This window comes from Bidens hawaiensis, unplaced genomic scaffold, assembly GCF_021521415.1.
Source record: "Bidens hawaiensis isolate Kalapana, Puna unplaced genomic scaffold, B.hawaiensis_p1.1 tig00015047_1, whole genome shotgun sequence".
Classification (NCBI taxonomy): domain Eukaryota; kingdom Viridiplantae; phylum Streptophyta; class Magnoliopsida; order Asterales; family Asteraceae; genus Bidens; species Bidens hawaiensis.
Window position 1 is genome coordinate 495,870 of NW_027492334.1, and position 26,492 is coordinate 522,361.

Below are 26,492 nucleotides of genomic sequence, written 5' to 3' on the forward strand. Positions count from 1 at the left end.
TTCTAAACCTTGGTAATCCGAAAATGGCTTTGCTTAGGATATCAAATTAGCCAAAGAAATCATATGTTAACGGAATGTGTAATTATAACCTACTTAAATCAACCAATGGGAGGTTGTGTGATGAACTACAACCACCCGAAGTTGTTAGAATTGGTATTCGAGAAATTGAAGTCAATCCTAATCTTTCTACTTTACGAAACTACTTGCCAACTTAAATTGACATCATTGAGATGGTATGACATTAGGAAAGGGTGGACTTTAAAATGCGCATATCATCTCCTTAGTGCCAAAGATGCTCACTTAAGGTTTAAGGAGCTATCTATCATATATTGCTACGAAAAGTTTATCACATGTCTACATATTACTTATCAATGTTAAAATGGAGTGGATTCTTGATTTTAGATGGTAACCTTCGCATAATTGAACAACTCGTTTAGAATTTCTTGTCTTGGTCACCTATATATTATATATAAGTATTTACATTTTATAAAAAGTTCAAAAATTAACCCCAAAATGACTAAAACCTACGATTGAAGTAAAACAAAGATTTATTATTAGAAACATTTGTGTCCACGGATCGATACTTGGTTCTTACCAATACTATTCTACATATATGATAGGTACACTTGCCTATTTTGTGTGTGTTCAGTCTTTGTAGAAATCACTTTTATAAATTTAAAACACGATCTTGTGCAAAATCTAAATATCCAATCCATCATATTTTATACAAGTCGCGCACACGCACATCACAGACCTCATTGTGAATGACGTTGGATGTAACTCGCATCAAATCATCTTCATGGATCTTAGTCATAAGATGCATTTGATATTGGTATGCTCATTTAGTATCCTTAGACCTGAGATACATATTAGAACTTTCATTTACTAAAGGTATTCTTTGATCAATGTCAACCGCTGTCACGTAACTGCCAGTCATAAAGGCATTGGTTGGGAGTATTCTGAAGTTCAGTGGGAGTTGTATGTAATCAAGATGGGATTCCGTACTCTTACATGATATGTAACAATTAGACATCTTGGCGTCTTCATTAATTCAAACTGGTAAAGTGTGAGGCCTCACCCAAACTTACTGTGTGTTTGATTGGACCACTTTGACTCGAGAACGAAAACGATAATGATTGAACGCCATATGAGATTGATCTGATCCATGTCTCATTGTTCAATTGGTGTCTTATATGGAAAGGATAAATGATAACGATTACTATAAACTCATTATCTTGCAATAGTGTATTCCAAGATGTTTTGGTTAATGACTTTAAAGTGTCATAACTTGTTGGGGGTAGTCATGTGTAGCTAGAGCACCGCTGGCTGTCTGCGTTAAGGAATTTAATCGAAAGCCGTCCAGGTGGGAGACTGTTGGAAATAGTGGACCGGTTTGGTTAATTTAACGCGTCCGACTGAGTTACGACCCGTGAGAGTTACACCTTGGGCAACGAACCAAAATCCGCTTAAATTGTTTAACCGGTAATGACGAATGATTTACGATCTATTATTTATATTAGATATAAATAATAATTGATAAATAACATGCATTATTTATCAATATGGACTTTCAAATAATTATGTGCTGGATCGTGATGGGCTTAGGTCGGTTTATATGTTGTACAGATTAAAAACAAGGGATTAATATATTAGTTGAAAAACCCTATCATTAATATAACATAACAAGAAAAGAAACCAATCAACCAAAAGGAGCCATTAGATCCCCACATAAGATGCAGGTCCCATCGAAGCAACGTCGCCGCCGCCACCATCACAGGTCGCCGCCGCTGTCCATTTATTAGTTCGTCGCCTAGCGCTTGTTCGTTGAACCTCGGTGTCTCAACCGGTTATTCATTAACCGAGGTAAACTTAAATATTGTTGGTTTAGATTTATGTTTCATTGGTTGTTTCGTATGGTACTCGTATTGTATGTAACCGGATCCTATAAGGTTCCGTTAAATGGTGATTACTCGTTTTTATATTCCGCTGCGTATTCAATTATTAACCTGATTAATAATTATGAAACCATTTTAATTAAACCGGGTTTAACTGTTAAACCTTTGACTGATCACCACTGGAACCCAACAAGGGGAGGGGGATACGGCCGGAATCGGAGGTCGGGGAGACGGGGTGGCCAGAATCGGAGGTGGCGCCGCCGATCGCCGGAAAGCCGACGCCGGAAATGAACGAGAGAAAGGAGAGGGGCGGCTGTGGTTTTTTTAAAATAAGTTAGGGTTAGGGTTTGTATATATATAATACATATTTTCAAATTAACCCCGTTTCAATTCAAGTTTAATATGAGTTTTAAATGTTTTAAAACTTATAACGACTTTACAAAAATCATTTTGAACCCCTTTATGTTTTTTTTAACGACACTATAATATGACAAACATCGATTTATTGATGATCGAGGTCTATAATAATATTATATAATAATTAAATAAGGTTCTAAAAATGCTGAGTCGGGTTTACAATATGAAAGTTTACAAAATGAATATTAATCGAGACTCAAACTTGACGAATGTCACACGTCGAATATTTAAATTTTTTTTATATGTTATTCTTTTTATATGTTAGTTTGACAATTTTATTTTTTGGTTTTTAACGCTTAAGTTTTGCTGACGGTTTTAATACCGTAACGAGCGTAACCGATAATGTCTGAACTCGCTTCGACTCACCATCGTAACGTTCGGGTTTTACCAACACCCGAATTTCAACGTTGGGGTTTCACAACATTTTTTTTACTTCCGGTACCGTAATGAAACTCGACTGAATGGCAATTTTTCTGTTTAGTTCCGGTATCGTAACGAACGTGGCGGCAACCGACCAAATTCGGGTAGACTTACTGCATTTTGTTTTAATTCTAGTACCTTATCGTACGTAAAAAAAACCTACTTAACGCCAATTTTGTTTTTGCTTTAGTTTAGGTGCCGTAACCAATGTGACGGAAATTGACGAATTTGCGTATACTCATCGCTTAAACTTTCGAGATCGACAATGCTCGAATCTTCTCAACACCCAAGTTTACCGACTGACGCCACTCAATTGATGCACCTCAAATTTAAAATGTTCTTATTTTATTTTTGTTTTTAGCTCTGGTATCATAACGCACTTAACCGAAAATGACTGAATTTGCGTCGACCTACCGCTTCAACGTCCGGGACTAACACGTTTGGGTTTATCATCGTGTTAGGTTTTACCAACCTGTCCAGCATAACACGCCAGGTAAAACACTAGTTATTAATATTCGGAAGAGAAAATCACTTCGCAATTATAATACGACACTTCAATTTTTATGTGCAAACAAAGAAAAGCTACTAGGCTAGTAGTACATCACCAAAAAAAGAAACACATCACCAAAAACAACCCGTACATCAACAATAAACCCCAAGTTACCAAATGTTAAACCTCCACAGGTCCACTCAACCGATAGAAAAGCCATTCAAGCACTTCACAATCAAAAGAAAACCAAGAGACTTAATATTCTTTACACAACTTAGTGAGAGACATGAACTTAATGCTAAACACCTAATCATTACAAGCTTTACATAAACACCATAAAGTCATGAAGATTAGCCATTCAAGTACATCATTTGCCTTCTTCTATGGAACCTTTAGGAACTTGAGTAACTCCGGTAGGTCGTTAAAACCAAAAACATATATCAAGGATATTTTACACCGTTGAGATATAACATGCCAAGTAGACTAAACAAAGAGTCGATATAAAAATATGTTCCGTCTAACAACTAACCCCACATAATTTACATAAACCTGAATGTCTTATAATGTTTCTTGTTGCTCGCAAAGCCATGGTAGGTAATCTTTCAAATTATGCTCTCCAAGCAAGAATACCCACCTTCTTAGGAACCCAAGGTATTCAATTTCATCATGTAACAACTCGTATCTTCCAAACTAATATCTATAACCTGACCCGTTTATTTATTCGAGAAATTTACCTAAGAAAATAACGTGTGATTCGAGTTACTATTATTTTATTAATATGTGGTATTATAATTATTTAATATACTAAAAACAAATTTGAAAGATATTCACTTTTAACCCTAAACTAAAGTTTTAGCCCTTAATGCTTCCATACCCAACCTAGAAGGGCCTCTTTGCAAATCTGGTCAACTAAAGTGTTATAACCCGTTTACCAGCAACCCAAACCCATAATCAGCACCAAACCCGTATCCAGTTCATCTCCCTTGACCCGATTATTAACTTGTGCCTCAATCTTCGCTCTAAACTTGGAAATTGATTAATGCATATTGTTAACCATTCCATTTACGGCTACCGACACTCGTTAATTATGTTATATCAATCAAAACTTATACGAATTTCTTAACTTATGGCCGACACCCCTCCTCGTTCTTATTATACAGGTAAACAATCATTGTAATCCAATTAAAGATACCAACATCACCCTCATACCAGCGCGTACTAAAGCCCCTTAATCAATTGAAATATCATCTCAATTTGATTCGTGTTCTGGGTCTACTTCCTGCCGTCTGTTCATCGTGCAAGTAGACCATCAAACTATCGTCGTTGAGGTAATTAAGTTATATGGTTTTGATCGCCGTCCTTCATACTATATTAACCCTAACGTTAATTGAGTAAACTCTTAATGATTTACGCGATTAATGAATCTAGGGTTAGGTTATGAACTGGGTGGTCTGGTCTTCTATTTATATATTTTTGTTCTGGTACCTTAACCAACCAAACACCCAGCGCAGTTGGCTGGGTGCATGCTTGCCAATCTATTGAGCCGACCATGGCGCGGGTTCGAGTCTCGGCTATGGCAGATTATTATTATTTTTGTTTTTTTTTTATTTTCTTTGTTTTAATCTAAACGGGTTATGAGTTTAATATAGTTAATGCTATATAAACGTCATACTATTAAAACCGATATATAAATTGATCGTATTTATGAACTTGTGTTAAACATCATATATATATATATATGATATATACATTTATACATAAATATTAATAAGTAATAGATTATTAAAAGTTTTAATATTTAGAAAATAATAATTTTAATTAAATTAAATTTTATTATGTTAATTCACGTATTAAAAATATAGTTTAAGTATTTTATAAAGATCATATTTTATATAAATATCACTATTTATTGTTTACGATCTATTATTTGCGATAATAACTTAAAAGCTATCTTTATTAATAATAAGAATATATATAAACATTAAATGTATTTTTAGTTTAAAATAATTATTTAAAACAAATCTATTTATATGATTTATCCGAAGTCTTATAAATATTTACTTAAGTATTTTTATGAAGTTTTGTATAATTTAAAATAATATTACTTATTAAAAACGTTGTTAAACATAAGTAATAAAGAATTGATGATAAGTCATATTTAATTTCCATATGAACTTACTTGATAATAAACTCCTGAGTCTTTATTTAGTTGAATATTCGTTGTGGACTTTATATTTATTTTCCGCAATTATTCCTTATTAGGATATCTCGTCAGTATTTCCCGAAGAGTCGATCTATCTTTATAGCTTAACAAATTCATATCTCTTGCCTAATCGCTAAGGTGAGTACCACATTCCCCTATTTTACTCGTTTTCTTACGTTTTGGGGACATATGCGTAAATTTACTTTTCATATATACTTATACTCAAAACTGCAACTTTGTCTTATGTGTTAACAACTTATACTTTACTTGTTTATGTGCTTATTTGCTTTGTATGCTTCCGCATTCGGAGAGGTCCAACATAATCTCAGTCTAGTATGATCATACGCCAGTCGTTAGCCTTTGTGCTTCTCGACATCTCAGTTATACTTGCTTATTTGGTTATTTTGTTATTCTCATATGACTTGTTGCAGCTACGTATGTACAACTAAACTGGTGTGTTGCTCACTCAACATGTGTTGTTGACAAAATTCTATTTTATACGCATATGCAGGTTATCGCTTGAATTAGTTGTAAGACTTTGTGAAGATATAGTGAAGAATTGTGTTAGAAAAGATAAAATCAAGAATTAAATTTGTGTTTATTGTTTGTTTAATGAGTTGTATTTTGTATTTGATTTATTTGAAAATTGAATAAAATTAATAGATATTGTCATTTAAATATTGCATGATAGTATCTTGAGAGCTGTGACAATCAGTTCGCGTCCTGGCATTTCCGCCGTAGGTTGGGGTGTGACACATCATGTAGCTTGGATTTAAACTATTTTAACTCTTGAAATCGTTCTTTAATTCTACTAACTGTAAAAATCCTAGACCCCTCCAAGGCCAGGTCCATTTTTGGCCGCTTTTGAGATGCAAAATAATCAATGCCAGAAGATAAATAATTAACTTCTGAAATCTCCTCCGAAGAGAAAGGTAATTTGGACAATCCCCATTGGCATGAAGTATAAATTGCAACCAACTAAAATTGCTTAGCCACACGTCAAAGTAGATGTTCAGGGGCAAATAATCTATGGAACGTTGACCAAAAAGGCTCATAACTAATACAACAATCTGCCCAAAAACATAACAATCCAACATGTAAATAATGAAAAGGTAAGTTTCTTTCACATTGAAAAAATGAAAAAAGTAGCTCGTCCCACGTCACTGAAAAGAAAAACTTGTAAACTTTTTATAAAAGAGAGAGCTCACAAGATTATATTCTTATATAACAAGACATTCTTAGTGGTCTTAGCGAAGGTGCAATGGCGCTCTCGCGAAGTGCGATGGGCCATGTACACATCCTCCTCCGATTGACCATCTCGCGCATATTCATGAACCCATATCACATGATAAGAAACCGCAACATACATTTGACTTGTAAATCATTAGGTATAGCCATCATTTTGTATTACAATACAATGTATAATATACAATGACACGAGAATTATGGTTCGGTTAAAATCAAGAAACCTTTTAATCTTGTTATCAATTTGATTTCATGGTCATTTTTTAGTCTTTGTTAACCATATAATTAATGATACAAGGTGTATACGATTCGGTTAAAATAAAATCAATAAATTGTTAAAACTTATCAATTTGATTTCATGGTCGGTTTTCTACTTGTTATCAATTTGATTTCGTGGCAAGTTTTTCTTTTAAGTTTTGGACGGGTCGGTTTTTCTTTTAACTTTTGGACGGTGTTGGTATAAAAATTTCAAGATGTAATAAACGATTTGGTTTACAGTTTATATAGAAAATTAGGAGTATAAAGCCTGACCATAAATTTTAACAACATTATTTTAAATTAGCTGTTTCATTTCATATATATATTTTTAATTATTTATATATATTTTTTATTATTGGGAATAGAGTGGGGCGAGACACAACATGATATGATGTCCGGACCAATGTTGTTGGAGCTAATGTCGGCCCGGACATTGTGGTCGAACGAGAGACGGTTATAGTCGATTTCATTCGATTTCAAGAATCAAGGTGCCAAGGAAACCAAGAAAGCAATCAAAGAACAGACATGTTATTATCGAGTATGAAGCAAGGAAAGATGCAAGGTTATCATCGAGTATAAAACAACAAAAATATTAAGGCATAAATAAATAATATGGACCTAGTTAGGTGGTTAAATAAGTTGTTATTATTAATGTATTTGTACTTATTTCAATATTTCAAGAAAAGTTACTGTTAATCCTAGTAATGATATATGTAATTTGTCAAGACTTTTTTTAGTTAAGCTTCTATTACAGACACCTTTAAGTATTAATAATATGTTTTTAAAAACTCGTTTTGTAGTCTTGTTTTAGCTTTTAAAACTGTATTCTAGACGGCTTGATTAGCTGCTAATCTAGTAATCTACTCATGTCCTTGCTTTGTATGCTTGCTTTAAGCTTGTATTCAGGCCCGACCCAAGGGTGTGGCTGGGTATTCGACGGCCATAAACTCGACACTTTCATAGGCCCAGAATTTTATTTTTTTTTAAAATGTATTTTTAATGAAAAAAATATATATATAATCAATATTTAAACACTAGCTTGATCTAGTGGCAAAGAAGTATGACTTCTAAACAAGAGGTTATGGGTTCTAGTCTTATTTAAGACATTTTTTAATTTTTTTTATACAAAAGTTTTTTACATAACTCAAATCATAACCAAGTAAGCCAACGTAAAATTAAATCAAGTAAGCCAACGTAAAATTAAATTGTTTAAACACAACAAAATATTCCTTTTACTTAAGGCTCAAAAAAAATTTCGTCTTGTCAAACAAAATTTCGACTAAAACTATTTAATTTCGACTATAACTATTTTAGCTGTCAATCCTACTAATGTTAGGCATATTCTCAAGCTTGTTTTAAGCCAACTAATCAACGTTAATTATATTTATTTAACTTAGGTGTATTTTCCTATGTAGTAATCGTGTTTCAAGCCCAACTCGTGTTATATTTAAGTGCATTTTTTCATGTTGTTTATATAGTATTCTAGACGGCCTGATTGAATTGAATTGTATTGATTTGATTTTCAAATACTGAAAATCCAATCCAAGCAAAGCTGTTAACGGTGCGTAGCTTATGATTTAACATGGATCATATATAATTCAAACACCTAACAGATTCATTCCATTCCACTAGAAATATTTTACATAATCGTCCGAACAAAATCATAAATAATACACGTTCATAGATACACCCAAGGAAAAGAAAAGGAGATATATATCTATTTTTAAGATATCATACACAAACCAAGCATCATCCCTAAATTAGTAACAAATTAACGGCTTAAGACGTAAAATTGAAGGATACTAAAACTATAAAAGCGACACACAGTATTTCAACCTTTTAAGTTCAAAAAAACAAACAAAATAAAAAGTTTTGAACTACACGTCTACACGAACGGAGTGGCATGACATCCTCCTACCTCGTCTTCATGAGTTGGCACTCGTCTGGTGTCGAGCCTTTTCCTTCTCTTTCACCTCGCTCCCTTGCGACTTGTCGTATTCTTCAAAACGAGTACACGATATCAACTCCATCACACAAACAAATCTAAATACATGATCCAAAACTGTATTATACAAATGTACCTGGACAGTTGCCATGAACGATCTTATCTTCATCTTCATGAGAAAGCGACTGGTTGCCTCCGTATATTCCTCCAAAGCCTTCCTCATCTGATCTCGTTGCGTACCCTTCACCAAACGAATGTGACATCACATCCCTAATTCCCACATATATAAAAACACACTGATTAATATTCACTTTCAACTTTATGTAAAAAGTCACATATTTGAGGTGTGAACTTCTCTCTAATTTACGATTCAAAAAAGGACAGGTGAAGGGGTCACAAGTTGCGTCAAAACCCCTTTAAATTAATTTAAAGATTCAAACGATAGCTATAAAATGACAGGCGAAAGGGCCACAATTTGTGGCTCGACCCCTTTATATAAATTACGATTAAAAGGAGTACTAAAAAATAACATGTATAAAATGACAAGTAAAAGAGCAAAAAGTTGCGGCTCGACCCCTTTAAATGGCAAAGGCCACCTATTAAAAACGTATAAGTCATACCCCTTTTTTTCAACTTCCTTAGCTTCTTCTTTCTTCTCCATGTTATCAGTATCAGGCTCTTCGTTTCCCGCGGACGCCTGCTGGAACCTAACAGTTCGGGTGATCGGATATGCTTTGCCGGCGAAGTTGTTCGAGCTAGAGAAGAGGGTTGAAACAGCTGGTTTGGTTTGAGTCGGAAGTGATTTAGTGGCGTTGAACATGTCTGTGTTGCTTTAGTTTTTAAACTGGACACGGTGAGTTGTGGATTTATGATAATGGCAATGGAGATACGTATGTGAAGATATTTACACGTGTCTTCAGGAGTTGACGCGTGTGATGTGTTGAATATGGTGGGTAAATGGAAGTCTGACATGTGTCTTGATAATTGCTGACGTGGATTCTAACATCAAATATGCCTGCCAACCTCCTCAATGATTTATCACTTATCACTCAAATATAACATGATACATCATTGTAACGTACTACATTACATTTTATTTTAGTTAGTTTCTATAAAGATATAAACAAATTAAAAAGGCATAAAAGAACTAAAACAAAATAACTATTAATATTTATAAATCTATAACAAAATATTTAGTCAAAGTCTTGCAAGAAAATCCAAAATTGATTAAAACCCAAGTATTATCTTTTTGAAACCAAACAAATTAAAACATGTAAATCATCTCTCTTCGCTAGTGTCTAATTAAACACTGCATTCCTCATTGTCACAGGGAGTCGTCTTTTAAGTGGCGTCTTCTGTAGCTAGTTTTGTCGTTTTTATGAATTCATCAATGTTAACTTGGTAATCAAAAACTTTTATTTATATTTTTTTTATTATGTTATTTTACAAGAGAGGATTAACCCCAATAAATAGAATGCTCAATAGTTAAACAAGGAAACAAAGAATTACGGAACATCCTATGGACAGTCCTTTTTTTCCTCCTATAATTATTCCTTGATTGAAGTCTTCCATGTTTATCAATAGTTCAACACTCTCCCTCAAGTTGTGTAGTGGGATCTCCAATACCCAACTTGGATAACACTAATTCAAATGCTTTTGTTCCAACTGCCTTTGTGAGAATGTCGGCAAGCTGATCTTCAGACTTCACAAATGGAATTTCGATGGTACCATCCTCAATCTTTTCTTTTATGAAATGACGATCTATTTCAACGTGTTTGGTTCTGTCATGTTCCACCGGGTTCTCTGAGATTTTGATAGCAGCCTTATTATCACACTTTAAACGAACTGGACGCTTGAAGGGAGCTCCAATTTCTTTCATTATTTTTCTCAGCCAAAGAATTTCAGTAATCCCTTTAGCTATACCCCTGAATTCGGATTCTGCACTTGATAGAGATACGACTTTCTGCTTTTTGCTCCTCCATGTTACCAAATTACCCCCAAGGAGCGTAAAGTACCCTGCAGTAGATCGTTTATCATTAGGATCTCCTCCCCAGTCAGCATCCGTGTAAACTTCAGCGTCAAGGTGATTGTTTTTCTTAAACACTATACCTCTTCCAATAGTGTCTTTTAGGTATCTAATGATCCTCATAACTGCTTCCATATGATCTTCTTGGGGATTGTGCATGAATTTACTCACAACTCCCACAGCATACGCGATATCGGGTCGAGTGTGGGCTAGGTAAATCAGCTTCCCTACTAGCCTTTGGTATCTTTCTTTATTTGCTGGTTTGACCCCTTCTATTATTTTGAGTTTATGGTTTATCAGCATGGGAGTATCACTGGGCTTGCAATCAACCATTCCTACTTCAGCCAGCAAGTCCAGTATATACTTTCTTTGAGAAATAAAGATCCCTTCCTTTGACCTAAGCACCTCAATCCCTAGGAAATATTTTAATCCCCCAAGGTCTTTCATCTCAAATTCGGTGAAGAGATTTCTTCGAAGGGAGCTGATTTCCTCTTGGTCACTCCCTGTTATAATCATATCGTCAACATATATTATAAGACATGTGATCAACTTACCTCTTTTCTTGTAAAACAAGGTATGGTCAGCATTGCTCTGTTTGTACCCGTATCTTTTCATGGCCATAGTAAACTTTCCAAACCACGCGCGAGGTGATTGTTTGAGCCCATACATAGCCTTTTTTAGCCTACAAACTTCGTTCTCCTGAAATTCATCCGAGAACCCTGCAGCCCTTCCATATACACCTCTTCTTTCAAGTCTTCATGCAGGAAAGCGTTTTTTACATCAAATTGATGAAGAGGCCAGTCTTTGTTTGCCGCTACAGAGAAAAGGACTCTGATAGTGTCAATTTTAGCAACTGTGGAAAAGGTTTCAGAATAATCAATACCGTATGTTTGTGTATACCCTTTGGCAACCAATCTTGCCTTGTATCGCTCAATGGTACCATCAGAATTATACTTGATGTTAAATACCCACTTGCATCCGACTGGCTTCTTCCCTTGTGGTAAAGAACATTTCTCCCACGTGCCGTTTTTCTTCAAAGCCTCTATTTCTTTGTTCATTGCTTCTCTCCATTCAGCTATCTCCTTGGCTTCTTGAACTGTGTAAGGAATTTTTTCTGAAAGGATGGTGGCCAAAAAAACTTTTGCAACATTGGCCACTCCCCCCCTGTTAGTTTCAACCGGGTATTTCGAGGTGCGAGAAACCTGTTCCGGTGAATACCGTTTGGGAGGGATTCCCCTATTTTTCCTTGGAGGAAGAACACTCTGTTGCTCCTCCATATGACTTTCTGGATCATCATGATTAGAAGTATCATTTTGTAAATTATCATGATGTTCTAAGTTGTTTACCTCATTGTTAGTCTCTACCGAACCTGGTGCGGTTTCGGTGACTTCGACCGGATGGACATCGTCTTCAGGAGATTCATTGGCTTGGTTATCCTGTCCCACGGTCGACGAAGCGGGTTCAGCGGCGCCATCTACCGGCTCTGTTTGGACATCCGTCGAACAACTATGATATAGCAGCCAATCGAACCAATCGAGTGACTCACCTAGTTTCTCCCCCTGAGTACTGGATTGGTGGTCAAAAAAATAGGCTGACTCTACAAAGTCAAGGTCCATGGTGACATGGACCCGACGAGTAACGGGGTTATAGCAACGATAGCCCTTTTGATTTACACCGTACCCAACAAAGACACATTTCTCGGCACACGCACTTAATTTATTTCGATCTGTTTTTGGGGTGTGAATGAACGCGGTACAGCCAAAAACCCGAGGAGGTAAAGTCATAATGGATGGGACTTTAGCCTGGGTAGCTAGGACACCTAGAGGAGTTTTATGTCCTAGAATTTGGGTTGGGAGACGGTTAACAAGATAGGCAGATGTAGCCACGGCTTCTGGCCAGTACGATAGTGGAACATGAGACTCAATCATAATGGCACGCGTTTTTTCAAGAAGTATACGATTTTTTCGTTCCGACGTTCCGTTCTGTTGAGGAGTGTTAGGACACGTAGTTTGATGGATAAGGCCATTTTCTTTAAAGAAATCTTTCATTGTTTTGTTCACAAATTCCGTCCCATTATCGGAACGGAGAATCTGAATACCTTTTTTAAACTGAGTTTTGACCATCTTGTAAAAACTAACAAAAATTTCAGCAACTTCAGACTTATGTTTCATGAAGTAGACCCAATTCATTCGTGAAAAATCATCCCCAAATATAACAAAATATCTGAACCGACTATTGGTACTATTTGGAGCCGGACCCCAGACATCGGAATGATTTAACGAAAAAACAGATTTGACTCTAGTATCATTTTTGTGGAACGAAGCCCTATGACTTTTTAAAAGAATGCATGTTTCACAAATCTCCTGAGCGGAGTTATTCGGGAAAAGACTAGGAAACAAAAACTTAAGATAACTAAACGAAGGATGGCCAAGACGTCGATGCCATAACCATAGTTGTCTTTCGGTTGTCCCGTGAGCAAGCATGGCATGTCCCTTTTGAACCACCTCATCAACATAGTAAAGAACCCCGCGTTCAGTACCACGCCCAACGATCTCCTTCGTACGAATGTCCTGTAGAACACAGAAATTAGGATACATAAGTACCATGCAATTGAGTTGTTTTGTAACTTGGCTAATAGATAATAATTTTGAGGAAAGGGAAGGAATGTATAAACAATTATTAATTTTCATTTTTTCTGAGAATGTGATAGATCCTCCCCCTTTGACTTGAATTCTTTCTCCACTTGCCGTTTCAATGTGGGACTTTGATGGTGGCACCAGGTTACAAAAATCTTTGTTATCGTATGACATAGTATCCGTAGCCCCACAATCAAAGATCCAGTTTTTTTCTTTTCTAGAGTGAGACATGGGCTGAACATTAAAAACTTTAGGAGAAAACAACTTAGAATGAATAGTAGAGGGACTTGAGTTGTAATTCTCAAGTCCTGTACCTATTAGGTCATCATCACATGTTGCAGCCACTCCTCCAAAACCACCGCTGCTCTCCTGCGGTTCCTTTTCGGTGGACTCTCCTCCCCTTGTTACTGACGCACCTCACCCATCACCCCTTGAACATTGGTTGTTCTTTGGTTTCTGGCCGTCTTCCCACCATTCTGGATACCCGACTAGCCTGAAACACTGTTCCTTAGTGTGCCTCTTCATCTGACAATGAGTGCAAAAAAGTTTGGATTTATCTTCTTTTTCTTTCAGTCGAAACTTTGTTCTATGTTGTGGGTCCTTGGCAGCCAATCCTAATCCGATTTCGGTTGAATCGTTATCAGAGGGTCCAGATTTTAAGATGGTCACTCTTGCAACCTCTCTTCTGATGGTGGCATATGCCACCTCAACGGATGGGAGAGGTTCTTTCTTCAGAATATCTCTTTTGATTGGTTCCAGTTTGTCATCTACCGCCATGAGTAACTGGTAAAGTCTTTGTTCTTAGGTCTTCGTATTGTAAACTTGAATGTCTTCCGGATCCTTCATTGGATTCGGGTCTCTTCTATCGATCGACATCCAAATGCCTTGTAGTCTACTCCACAAATCTTCCAGAGAATCAGACCCTTGTTTGAGGGAGTTTGCTCGTTTGTGGAGATCGAACACCTGGAGTGAATCTGTTCCAGATCCGTATGTGGTGGCTAAACCATCCCACAAGGCTTTTGCAGTAGGATATTGTGAGACATTATTCACCAGGTTGGATTCAAGATTTTGGATAATCCAGGTGAAGACACATTGGTCATCTTGTTCCCAACGTGAATAACTTGTATCAGTTTTTAAAGGGGGTGACGGATCCCCTGTGACGTGAGAACCTCTCCCCCTACCTCCAATGGCTTTCTTCATCAGTGTTGCCCAGAGGGCATAGTTATCGCCACCAAGTTTAATCCCTAAGGAAAGGTTCTCAGAGTTGGTTGTTGTTTGTTGAGCTCCGAGACCATTCCTTAGGAGTGCAGCAATCTTCATCGTCAATTCATCAGGAACTTGATTGATTTGGGTGTCACCATCCGTCATCTTGTTTGAAGATAGGGCGGAATTCCCAGGATCAAACGCGCTTTGATACCATGTTAACTTGGTAATCAAGAACTTTTATTTATATTTTTTTTATTATGTTATTTTACAAGAGAGGATTAACCCCAATAAATAGAATGCTCAATAGTTAAACAAGGAAACAAAGAATTACGGAACATCCTATGAACATTCCTTTTTTTCCTTCTATAATTATTCCTTGATTGAAGTCTTCCATGTTTATCAATAGTTCAACAATCAAGGAAGTGATCAAATGTGCTAGCAATTCTCGAGAACAAATGTTCCATTTGTTTATACCAATCATAACAATTGAGAGAGTAGCGAATGAACCCAAATGATTCAACATAGCCAAGTAGATTCAATCCGTCACATCATGCTAAACAGTTATACATTTATTATCAATTTACATGATGTTGTATTAAATTTAAATATCATTACGTTTTATAGAAGAAAGTTCCCAAATCCATATAAATATTATAGAAACAAACTAAGTTTTATAAATTATGACTATTTAATTATAGTGAATAACAATATTTAAGGAAAATTCTATATGAGGATGTGAATGCATAGTATGATTACAGCTCGATCATGAGACCCATGAAATTTTGGAAAAAAAATCATGTCACATATATTTAACTCGTATTTCTTTTAACACATAGATTTAGTTCTTCATTACTTTACATCTTCAAGATTTAAACATGAGAAGAAGGTGTTGCTATATGAGCCTATGTCGTATATTCGAAATACTCATTATATTAAAGTGATCAGTGAGAAGCTAATGAAGAACTCCTCAAAGAGCAAATAATACTGGTATCTAAATTTTAAAGAGACGATTTGAAACTAATTATATCAATTGTTTTTAGAAAAAATAACTAGGGAAGAATAACTTTTCTGAGTACAAAGACCAAAGAATGAACATAAAATGGATTGTTTTAACTTTTGATCCACAAATGGATTGTCTAACTTTTGAGTGGATCAGGAAAACCGTCAATGGCTGTTTGTGAGTGATAATATCTACCATGTTGTAGCGTTTTTGTTCATGTCTTTTCATGTTTCATTACTTCAACAAGTGAAAAAAAAGCATAACTTGAACATGCTCCAATTATTAATTCCATTAAAAAGTTATTGGCTATTGAATCTAGTCCATATTAACCACCGATTTGAGATGTTAATCATGGTTCCCTTACAACACTAAACACTTTCTTTTGTATAATTAACACTTTTCTTTTCCATAAAATATTTGTTTTAAGTCCCAATAATCCCTTTCCTTATTATACCTTATAATTTAGCATCAGTTTATATAAAGTTTATATAAAAATAAACAACATAATACTCATACTCGAGAGAACAACTCCTTATGATACATGTTGAGTTCAACTTATTAATAACATAAACTCCATCTTCAAACTTATCAAGATACATCAATACTTGAGATCAAACTTTAACTCAAACTCTTCCCCTATCAACACAGACAAACCCGAAATCTTAGCCATACCAAACCGTCCACCACCACCACCAACCTTCACTCCACCACGTACTTTCGCCCCCAAAGTAGCTAACTCATAACCAGTTGCTCTTGAAACATTTTTCAACCCGATAAACGTCACCTTTTCGATTACCCACTTTTGACTCAATGCAAACCCACCATTCTCGACCACCGATCTCAACACCGCTCTTTTCCCCACAACTTGGCTAGAAAACTTAACCAAACTCCACTTCCCACTTACTCCACCAAACCCCATCTCCTCACCATCATCCAAAAACACCTCACCCGTGCTATTCTCACCACTACTAACCACCACCAGTATGTGAAATGGGGTCATCCTAGCGGCTTTCGTAGTCATGGCTTCCTTTTGTAAAACCAATATATTCCCTTCACGAATATGAACATTTATATGGTCAGCAGGTGCACTGAGCCTAACATGAGCCCCCAAACTGACACTAACCGAACGAGAATAGTTAAACAGATCAAACCAGTTTCCGGATGGGAAGTATGCATCAACCGAAACTGCTCCCGGCTTTAAGACAGGGGACACTAGTACGGCTTTTCCAAGGAGAAATTGTGTGCTAATATTGTAAGTGTTGGTGTCTTGAGGGAATGTGAAGAATAATGGTCGTGCAATTTGAGTCCCCTTTGAATGTGCATTGTACATTAACGTGTACAAGTAGGGAAGCATTTGGTAACGTAACCCGAGCACCTTCCGAGATGTTGTGGCTACTGAATCCCAAAGGTAAAGTTCTTGACGCGCGGATGATTTATCGGAATGGTCTCGTGAGAAAGGATAGAAAGCCCCTAGCTGCGATTAAATCAAGTGAAATCAGAAAGATTTTCCAACTTTTGGCATAATAAAGAACCGAATCATCCTACATATTATGATATGGGTGCACAAATGGATGGGTTGGTAACGAGTCAAACAAGTAATTTCTAGCACATATTAAAATGATTGGACCAATTTAGGGGTTTGCAAAGGCGTTTGGGTCGGTTTCGGGCTCAAACCAAATAAATAACAGAAAAGTTTAGTGTTTAAGTTTTTGAAAATCGTTCAGTTTCAGTTGCAGTTTTTACAATGGGTTCGACTCGGTGTGGGTTACCTCGTTTTATCATTCGGGCTTAAACTTTTGTGTCAAAATATATTGGTACAAAGTAATGATCAATTGATTATTACACGTTAGGGCTTAAAATTTTGGTCCACACCAATATTAATTTATTGTAAGTTACTTAAAAGTAAAAAATTAAAAATTACAACCCATAAATTCAATAAGAAAAGTTGAGTTTTTCAGGTCCGATACAGTTATAAAAGTTGGTTTTTCTAGTTTTCGTTACATGCAAAACCAAACTAGAAATTCAAAATTTTTTAATTAACATAAACCAAACCGTCAATTTTTGATTTAGTTATTTCGGTTCAATTATATATATTGGTTGATTCAATTATGGATTGGCTATTTTGATTACATGCACAACCCAGGCCAGCCAACCTGGAAACACACACATTTAGTCTTCTTCTTTTTCTTAGTTTACAAATAATATGTGTTAAATATGATTATAAAACTATTGTCAAAGTTCAAAATTTTAGAGATTTTATACCTGGATCCAACGTTGGCAAAGTTCTTCATTAGTATTTCCACTAAAACCACAAATATCAGCACCGACCATTGGAATCCCAAATAACCCAAAATTCAAGATACTCGGGATAGAATACGCTAAGTCATCCCACGTGGCGGCATTATCCCCAGTCCAATGTGCCGTATATCTCCCTGACCCCACAAAAGTCGACCTAGAAAGTATGAACGGTCGCTTAACCATTATATTATGCAACACTTCATTTGTAGCCTTAGCCTCCAAAAACCCATACAAATTATGTGCATCATAAGCTGTCACGTTACCAAAATGCATAGCACTTGCGGGCACGGTTCTATCATTAATAGACTTTTGATCTCCAACATTGTTAATATTATAAGGAGGGTTGTCAAGTGTAGATGATGACAATGGAGGTGATGATATGAAATTTGATGGTTCATTCATATCAAGCCAAATGCCATCAAATGGTAGCTGATCATGAAACCGTTTTATCTCATTGCCCCAAAATACCACTCCTTTTGGATTTAAAAAATCCGGATAATTAACAATGCCTGGCCAGACCTGTCCTATGTATGGTTTACCGTCACGCTTTATGTAAATATCCCCTTGTAATCCTCTTATATAAGTTTCATATGTTTTGTTTATACTAATACCTATTCATAAAAGACGGATATGAGTATTTTAAAAGAACCGCTTTTTTGAAAAGAAAAAATATGTCATGGTTTTTTATGTGAAAATAATAAGTTAAAGATGGTTACCAGGATCTAATATGAGCACGTATTTCTGACCGTTTTGGTGAAGATTATGAACAAATGATGACATGTTTGTCAATGGGAAGTTGATGGGATCTAATGTGAAATCTTTGAAAGCATCCATGTAGTCTATATCTGTCCACATAACCTCTAATGGGATCTTGGCTTTTGCATAGCCAGCAACCACATCTTCAAGATCATGAACATCTTTGTAACCCCATCTACATTGATGAAACCCTATATACATAACAAAATAAATATCAACAAGATCAAGTCCATTTAATCGAAAAAAAATAAAAAATAATTTTACTAATGATGAGCTCACCTAAGGACCAATAAGGCATGGGAGCCGGTCTGCCGATGAGTTGAGTGTATTGATCCATGACTAGTTCGGGTGACGGTCCAGCAAAGAAATAGAAATCTAACAAACCTCCGATTACCTTATACGTAATACGGTCACCACTATACACAACATCCATTCCATTGCTATTAAGTAGCAATACACCATGAGTGGTACCCGCCAACACTTTTCCATTAGAATCCGACGATCTAACATCGATATAAAATGGATGCGATCCATATAGATTGAGATCAGGATTGGCGCTTGCGATGTCAGCATTCCAAAGGGTGAGGGTTTGATTTTGTTTTAGTTTAAATGAGCGCTTGGTATGTTCTCCAAGGCCGTAAATGGAGGATCGGTGAGCAGGGAGTGAAGATGTTAGTTCAAGATACTGATCCTTGAACACGAGAATAGTGTTGGAGGTGTCGAATAGTATATCGCCAGTAGAGCGACGGGCGACTGTGAAGCCGAACTGAGTGGTTGTTTTGGTGGTGGTCTTGTGGAGGGTTAGGATGAGATCGGAGTTTGGATCGGAGAGAAAGAGTTTGGACTGAATATTTGCATGGGATTTTGGTGGTAAAATATTGGATTGTTACTGGCGAGGAAGAATGTGGTTTGGGATTTCCCATCTTTGGTGTTTAGCATCAGTGATTCGAACCCTCAATCGGTCAGGGGTTTCGAAGCTTTACAATAACATTCAAATAGTTATTACATTAATCATCTAAAAAAGCTATATTTTAGAATAAACAAAACGCAACAAATTGTTCTAAGATTAACCCTCCTAATTTGTTATTATAATATTGTATGTTTTCCTCTCTTTGGTTTCATTGAAGCGATGGTTTGTACATAGTTCTATGTGTAAATGAAGTGAATGAACATGAATATACTAAGTTCTTTCGTTCGGTTAAACTTAACTGAACAATAAAACGCTTGGGTTCTTTGTGTTTTACACCGATTTATGTTTAGGTTTACAATGATCAAGGGTTATTTTTCTTCTTTCTCACTGTTCTTCTAATATGAAATCAGGGTGAGCTTTTCTTAAATTGTTAAACTGAAAACAGATTGCATCTTCATTTAAGGCTTGGTTGGGTTTGCACCGCATAGGATGTTCGGTTTTTAGCTTTAGTTTTGGTTTTACGTTGTTTGGATCAGGGTATTCGTGTGTAATGTCACGCAGACATATACGATGACCTGGTGCTTACAACCTATCAAATGAACACTTGTTTTACTAATTCACACCAAATATAACTAGTTTGATTAATCAATCATAGATATGAGATATACGTTAAGATGTTCTACAATATTAATTAGTTTGCATACTCTTATTTTATAATGATAACTTGTTATCGTACTTGACCTTTCAACAATCATATGAGATATACGTTAAGATGTTCTACAATATTAATTAGTTTGCATACTCTTATTTTATAATGATAACTTGTTATCGTACTTGACCTTTCAACAATCATGATTCATTAGAAAGGAGGGACCGGCCGGTTGGACCAAGAATTTGGCATGCCAGTACTTTATTTATCTTTTGGTAATTTTGTTTATGTGATTATCTATTTATATTTGTTTTAATCTTTTTCCTAGCTTAAATGAGAGAAGATTAAACGGAATTATAATTATTAGTTTATTATTTTAGTTTTGCTTTTCATAATTTTTAAAAATATTTATACTAAAAAAATTAGATTATTTTTTTTATTATTATCAAGGTTTTTAAGATTAACTAGACCGGTCTAACTAGGTCGACTGTATTTAATTAGTCCCATTTTCATAGAAACATTGATCCTAACTGTTGTAGTCCAAATAATATCTATTTTAACATTACTATAATTCTTATAAATTCTTAAAATATTTAATTAATGATAAAAGTTATACATGAATTTAGTAGTAATAAGTTCAAAACTTTTTTGGTACATCAGTACCTTATAAAAATAAGTGAATAGTTATAATATAATAAAAGTAATGTTCGATTTTAAAAAATAAAATCTGTTGAATAACACTTGCATTCGTTTTGGAAATCTATGTTCATAGGTCTTTTTAAGATAAAACATAAATTCTATAAACAGATATTACCTAAATTAAAATTTCATAGATGGTGAACGTATTAATAATTCAAATCTCGTTAGGATTTTGGAATATTTAAAACGTGAAGAACATTTGCTTTCTGTCTTTTATTCAATTATTGCCAAGAAAACGACATCCATATAGAAGTAAACAAGAGAAAATACATTTTGCATCTTATCTGATCTCATAAAGGATAACGTACCTGTCTTGATTTGATCTGTCGATGTACACTTTTATGTCCATAATTATTGTTTAGAGACTTCAATATTTGAGGACTTAATTATATACTTATAGTTTATAAGAGTATCTAATGTTATAATTTCTTATAGTTTGATCACTTGATGCAAACAAGCAAGAGGCTATTAATGAAAGTTAGAACAAATTAAAGAGAAACTCTTTATTAATTACAATTTTCTGATTCATCAATGTATGCAATTTTAATAAAATTTTGTACATGAAAATATCCGATTTTAAGTCAACATTATGATAATCGGACAAGCATATATATGCATAGCCTATGTGGTTTTAATACGTAAAGCGGTTATTTAACCACATAAATACATAATCGGCCACTATATCAAGTAAAAGTGTGTTTACGCGACTATTTTTAACTTAAAATTTGTCCTCTAAAACGCGCCTAACAAACAAAATAGATTTGAGGGACATATACACTTGATCCGTAAAACATATTAAGATTTGAGAAAATCATAAATACCTCGCCACGAGCCGGAGTTCATTGATATCGGGTCCAAACAAGGAAGACTTCTTGTTGAGTTGAAGATCGGCGGCCAATGATTTCCCAGATGAACCGATGCCAACAGATCGGATAGAGTAGCCGTAGCCAATCGGTTTCGGTTGATTGTTTGTATCTGCAATGGTTTTTTGATCAATTGAGAGTAGTAGTAATAGTATAACTGCTGCTATTGACCACATTGTATGCAATGGAGTCTACTAACATTCACAAGAATCTTCATTGCCAAATCCCGCGTATTTAACAATTGTCGAAACGTTTCTTTTGGTCCAGTACAAAAAATCAACTTTGGGTCCACTGAAGTGTGAACCTTGGCCCACCCACTCATCATTGACAATTGTATATGCACATGAAAGTCTTTTGAAAAGTCTAGTAGAACTTTTATGATGTTTTTGGGTTATAAAACTGAAAGTGTTTTTTTTACCTTTTGAATCACACCATACATATGCATCGACCAGTGTATGTTTTATAAAGCCAAATTTAAATAAATTTTAAAAATATTTACTAAGTTATGTTTTGGATAAAAGGATGAGATTCATTTTAGAGCTCAAAACTAATTTAAAAACTTTTATGAAATAGTATTTAAGGGTAGTTTTGTTATTTATTATATGTGGTTAAATGGTTACATATTAGATTTTTTTCTTACCAATCCCCCAGACCTGTCTAGACCCCATCTCCATTAATTCTCCCTATCGAATAATTAGTTCGACCACAAAAGCTCCACTAATTGTTCCGATTTTGATTTTTTTGAGGCTGAACACGATGCCCAAGTCCAGTACCACTCCCACCGAATCGCAATCGAATTCACCTATAATCGATCCGCTACTTTGTAGTGTTTACATCTTTCAAGTAAAAACAGACCGGGAAATTTCAAGTCTCGAAACTAACCAATTGTCTGTCCATAACAAAACATTTTTTTTCATCCCCAACTACACCTCTGATCTCTTTACAAAGATCAATTCCACACATGTTTAAGTCGTTAGAGATTTTCTAAATGTGCTTCCACGGCCCCAGACATGTAAATTTGGCATGAATAAATTTTCAAGAATGATGTAGGGACCATATAAGTTTTCTCCAAAGAATACGTTTCTCGCCTTTAAACTTCCATGGTTCCACCACCATTTCGCCTACAATGCTAGGTTAGCATCTTGAAGAGTCGCTCCATGGGGCACGAAGCAGAGCAAAATAAAGTCTTCAACCAATCCAAACCCACCTACACTAACAGGTCCGATCATCTTTTACCATTAAATTCAATTTATTTTTTATTTTTCCTCCTAGCGTCCTAAAATATGCCCTCCGCATTCTTTCCGAACTATCAATAACCAACACCAAGGCTCGATACAAGAAGAAATAATACTTAGGTAACAAGTTTATGACCAATTTTATTAAGGTAACCGGCCACCCAAAAGAGTGTATCAGATTCACATAGGCTTAAAATGTCATTTTAAAATCATTGTCACAACTGATTAATACTTAAGGGATCGTTTCTGTAATTTACCCCTACACGTGCACACCCGAATGCATTCAGTTCGTTATTACTCGCATAGTTTCGCGGGAAGAAAGTAACAGCCAGAGACAGAAATGGGATCTCGAGAGGACGGCGATCTCCAGCGTTTGATTCCTCTACAAGGGTTACGTATACCGGACACTAATGGCGACTCCAGATCCTCCTCGCCCACGGACTCTCCTTCCGGAGCTCCATCCTCCGCACGACAGTCCGGTAAAGAGGTAGGTTCTCCTATTTTCAATCATTTATTAATTCTTTACGTCATTATGCGGTAGGGCTGACAATTGGGTACCTGTGTAAGACACGATAAAACCTGTTATTAAAAAAGTGCGGTATGTGATTTTTTTATTTTCTTAAATAAATGAAATTAGTAGGCGAGACTCTATAATGATTTATAAAGTAGTTAAACGAGTCGTATTCAGGTTTAATACTTGTGTTATGTGAGTCGTTTGTAACCTGTTAAACCTGTTACGCCACACTGTAATTGTATATATGCAAAACATTTAGGTGTATGTTTGAATCCATGATCTGATGCATGGATTATAGGTTTGTATTATCTAGTGCATGTCTTCGTGCTGTATTATATATTAATAATCACATTCTGAATTAAGAGGATTAGGCATAATTTGATAGACCTAAACCTCTCCGAGGACATGGTTGAGGATAGGAATTCGTGGAGAAGTAGAATTAAAGTTAAGGATTTTTAGAGAGAATTCAATACCTTAGGGCTTAGACTTAACTTATTTAGGTCACATACCATAATGGTATTCCCCTTACATATATTATTATTATTATTATAATTATTATTAGCTTTTATATAGCTGTTAAACTGTGATCTTATTATTAATATTATTATAATTAGTAGTAGTTTTTATATAACTGTTAACCTTTGATTTCCTTTATTTTGCTTCATACACATGTACTTAGAGCCGAGGGTCTCTCTGGAAGCCACCTCTTTATTCCTTTGGATAGAGGTACGGTGTGCCTACATCCCACCCTCCCCAGACCCTACTTATAGCTTTGCTGTCGGTGGGATTTTACTGGGCATGATTGATTGATTGATTGATTCTGAATTAAGAAGTTTATGATTGATAGCATATACGCCACTTAATCGATCCTAAATTTGAAGTAAGGATGGCAATTTTGTTGAACTTTGGATGCATCTCTAACTTTCATCTGGAAGAGTAACAAATGTTAATTGTGCAAAATAAAAACACTAGTGATCATGGGAACTGCATGCCAAGTCACACTTGAAATGAAATTAATTTTCAACAAAACCAATTAACCAGGGATAACTTATATACTGTTTTGGAACTTTTGAGTAAATATATTATCTTCTCAGAAATCAGTCAGTGGATCTTAATGTTAGCTGATTAAGGTTTCACAAGGCACAAAGGTTAAGAGATTTGTTCTTCTTGCTTGTGCAGGCATTAGTCAAAGTTCTACACAGCTGGGCATCAAAAAAGTTCATGAGTGGATGGTTAGTTATCATCTCACAAACTCTTCTCATATTCTGATGTGAACATTCAGTGATGGACAATACAGTTGAAAAATATGGTTAAGTACTTAAGTTATAGTCTTTTCTCACCCTTTGCAAGTATATGTATGTATGTGTCTAAAGCATTAATAGTATTTTATTGTTCAACCTTTGAAATTGCCAAAAATAATAATATCTAGCTTGTTGGTTTAGTACAAAGTACAAATGGTTTATTGCTAACAGTTGATTCTTTTTCAGTGTGATCTTATTTCCCATAGCAATCACATTTTATGTGACTTGGTGGTTCATTCATTTTGTGGATGGATTCTTCTCCCCATTCTATGCTCTTTTGGGAATTGATATTTTTGGTCAGTTCATTCATTCATTCAGATTTGGATTCATTTCTAATAATTAACAAGAAACATACAATTATGAATCTCTTTAACTAATTTATTACCCATTCATTGTATGAATTGCTTCTTCGCAGGTCTGGGATTCGTGACGTCCATTACTTTTATATTTTTGGTTGGTGTGTTCATGTCTTCATGGTTGGGAACCAATCTTCTTAGTTTAGGAGAGCTTATAATACAAAAAATGCCTTTCATAAGTTATATCTACGCGGCTTCTAAACAAATTAGTGTGGCTATATCTCCAGGTTAGTCCCTAGAACAAAAGTTCAAAGGTTTATTTGTTAGTCTTATTCCTAGAGTTATAAATAGAATAATGAAGTCCATAATAGATCATAATTAATTAAGTTTTTTTAAAAAAATATATAACCTTGTAAATCAACGATTTTTATATTATCACCGTAGTAATTAATATCGTTTCGTAATCATAATTAACTCAAACAGATTACTTAGATTGAAAAAGGTTTACAAAAAAGTGCATGCGGGTCAACCCAAACCATCCTATATAAGGTTGCATTTTAAAAGACTTATTTGCTTATTTTAGGGTGAAATAAGGTGTTTCACCAAGCAGATTGGGACAAATTATCCAACTTTGAAACACATTCTAAGACATTTAACATAGCTAAAATCCTAACTTCATTAGATCAAGGTTCAAATGCATTTAAGGAAGTTGCCATCATAAAGCATCCCAGTGTTGGAGAATACGCGTTCGGATTCATAACTTCAACTCTTGTTCTTCGGAAGAATTTGGGCGGTGAGGAACTTTGTTGTGTGTATGTGCCAACCAACCACCTTTATATGGGTGATATAGTTCTTGTCAATTCCAAAGATATTATGAGGCCTAATATCTCTGTTCGGGAAGGTATAGGTAAGAGATTTGATATGCTTAACTTAAAACTACATTATTGACATTTGAGGGACAATTTAAATGCATTTAGTCATTGTGTATATTTTATGGGTCAAACGAAAAAACTAGTTAAAAGAAGAAGGCATGCACAACAAACACTATAGTCCTGATACCACTAATGTGTCATACAGATCGTATGAGTCTAGGGGTGTACATGAGCCGAGCTACTCGAGATCGGCTCGTTAAAAAAAACTCGATCGAGCCGAGCTTTAGCGAGCTCGAGCCCGAGCTTGAGCCTCAAAATAAGCTCGTTTAATAAACAAGCCCAAGCCCGAGCTTTACTT

At 35.3% G+C, this 26,492-nt stretch overlaps 1 protein-coding gene and 1 pseudogene across 2 annotated transcripts; both read right to left on the bottom strand.

Annotated features, from left to right (window-relative positions):
- Nucleotides 1-8,756: 8,756 nt before the first annotated feature.
- LOC143548302 (uncharacterized) lies at nt 8,757-9,721 on the bottom strand. The gene is made up of 3 exons (XM_077039508.1): nt 9,494-9,721; nt 9,010-9,143; nt 8,757-8,927 (listed from the first exon to the last, which is right to left on the bottom strand). Exons 1-3 carry the CDS (start codon nt 9,691-9,693, stop codon nt 8,854-8,856), a joined length of 408 nt encoding a protein of 135 aa, XP_076895623.1. The 5' UTR covers nt 9,694-9,721; the 3' UTR covers nt 8,757-8,853.
- Nucleotides 9,722-16,180: 6,459 nt separating this feature from the next.
- Nucleotides 16,181-22,255, bottom strand: LOC143548316 (alpha-glucosidase-like; annotated as a pseudogene). Its single transcript, XR_013137928.1, has 5 exons — nt 21,875-22,255; nt 19,075-19,772; nt 18,756-18,986; nt 18,004-18,650; nt 16,181-17,215 (listed from the first exon to the last, which is right to left on the bottom strand). The product of XR_013137928.1 is annotated as an alpha-glucosidase-like (transcript).
- Between the last annotated feature and the right edge of the window lie 4,237 nt (nt 22,256-26,492).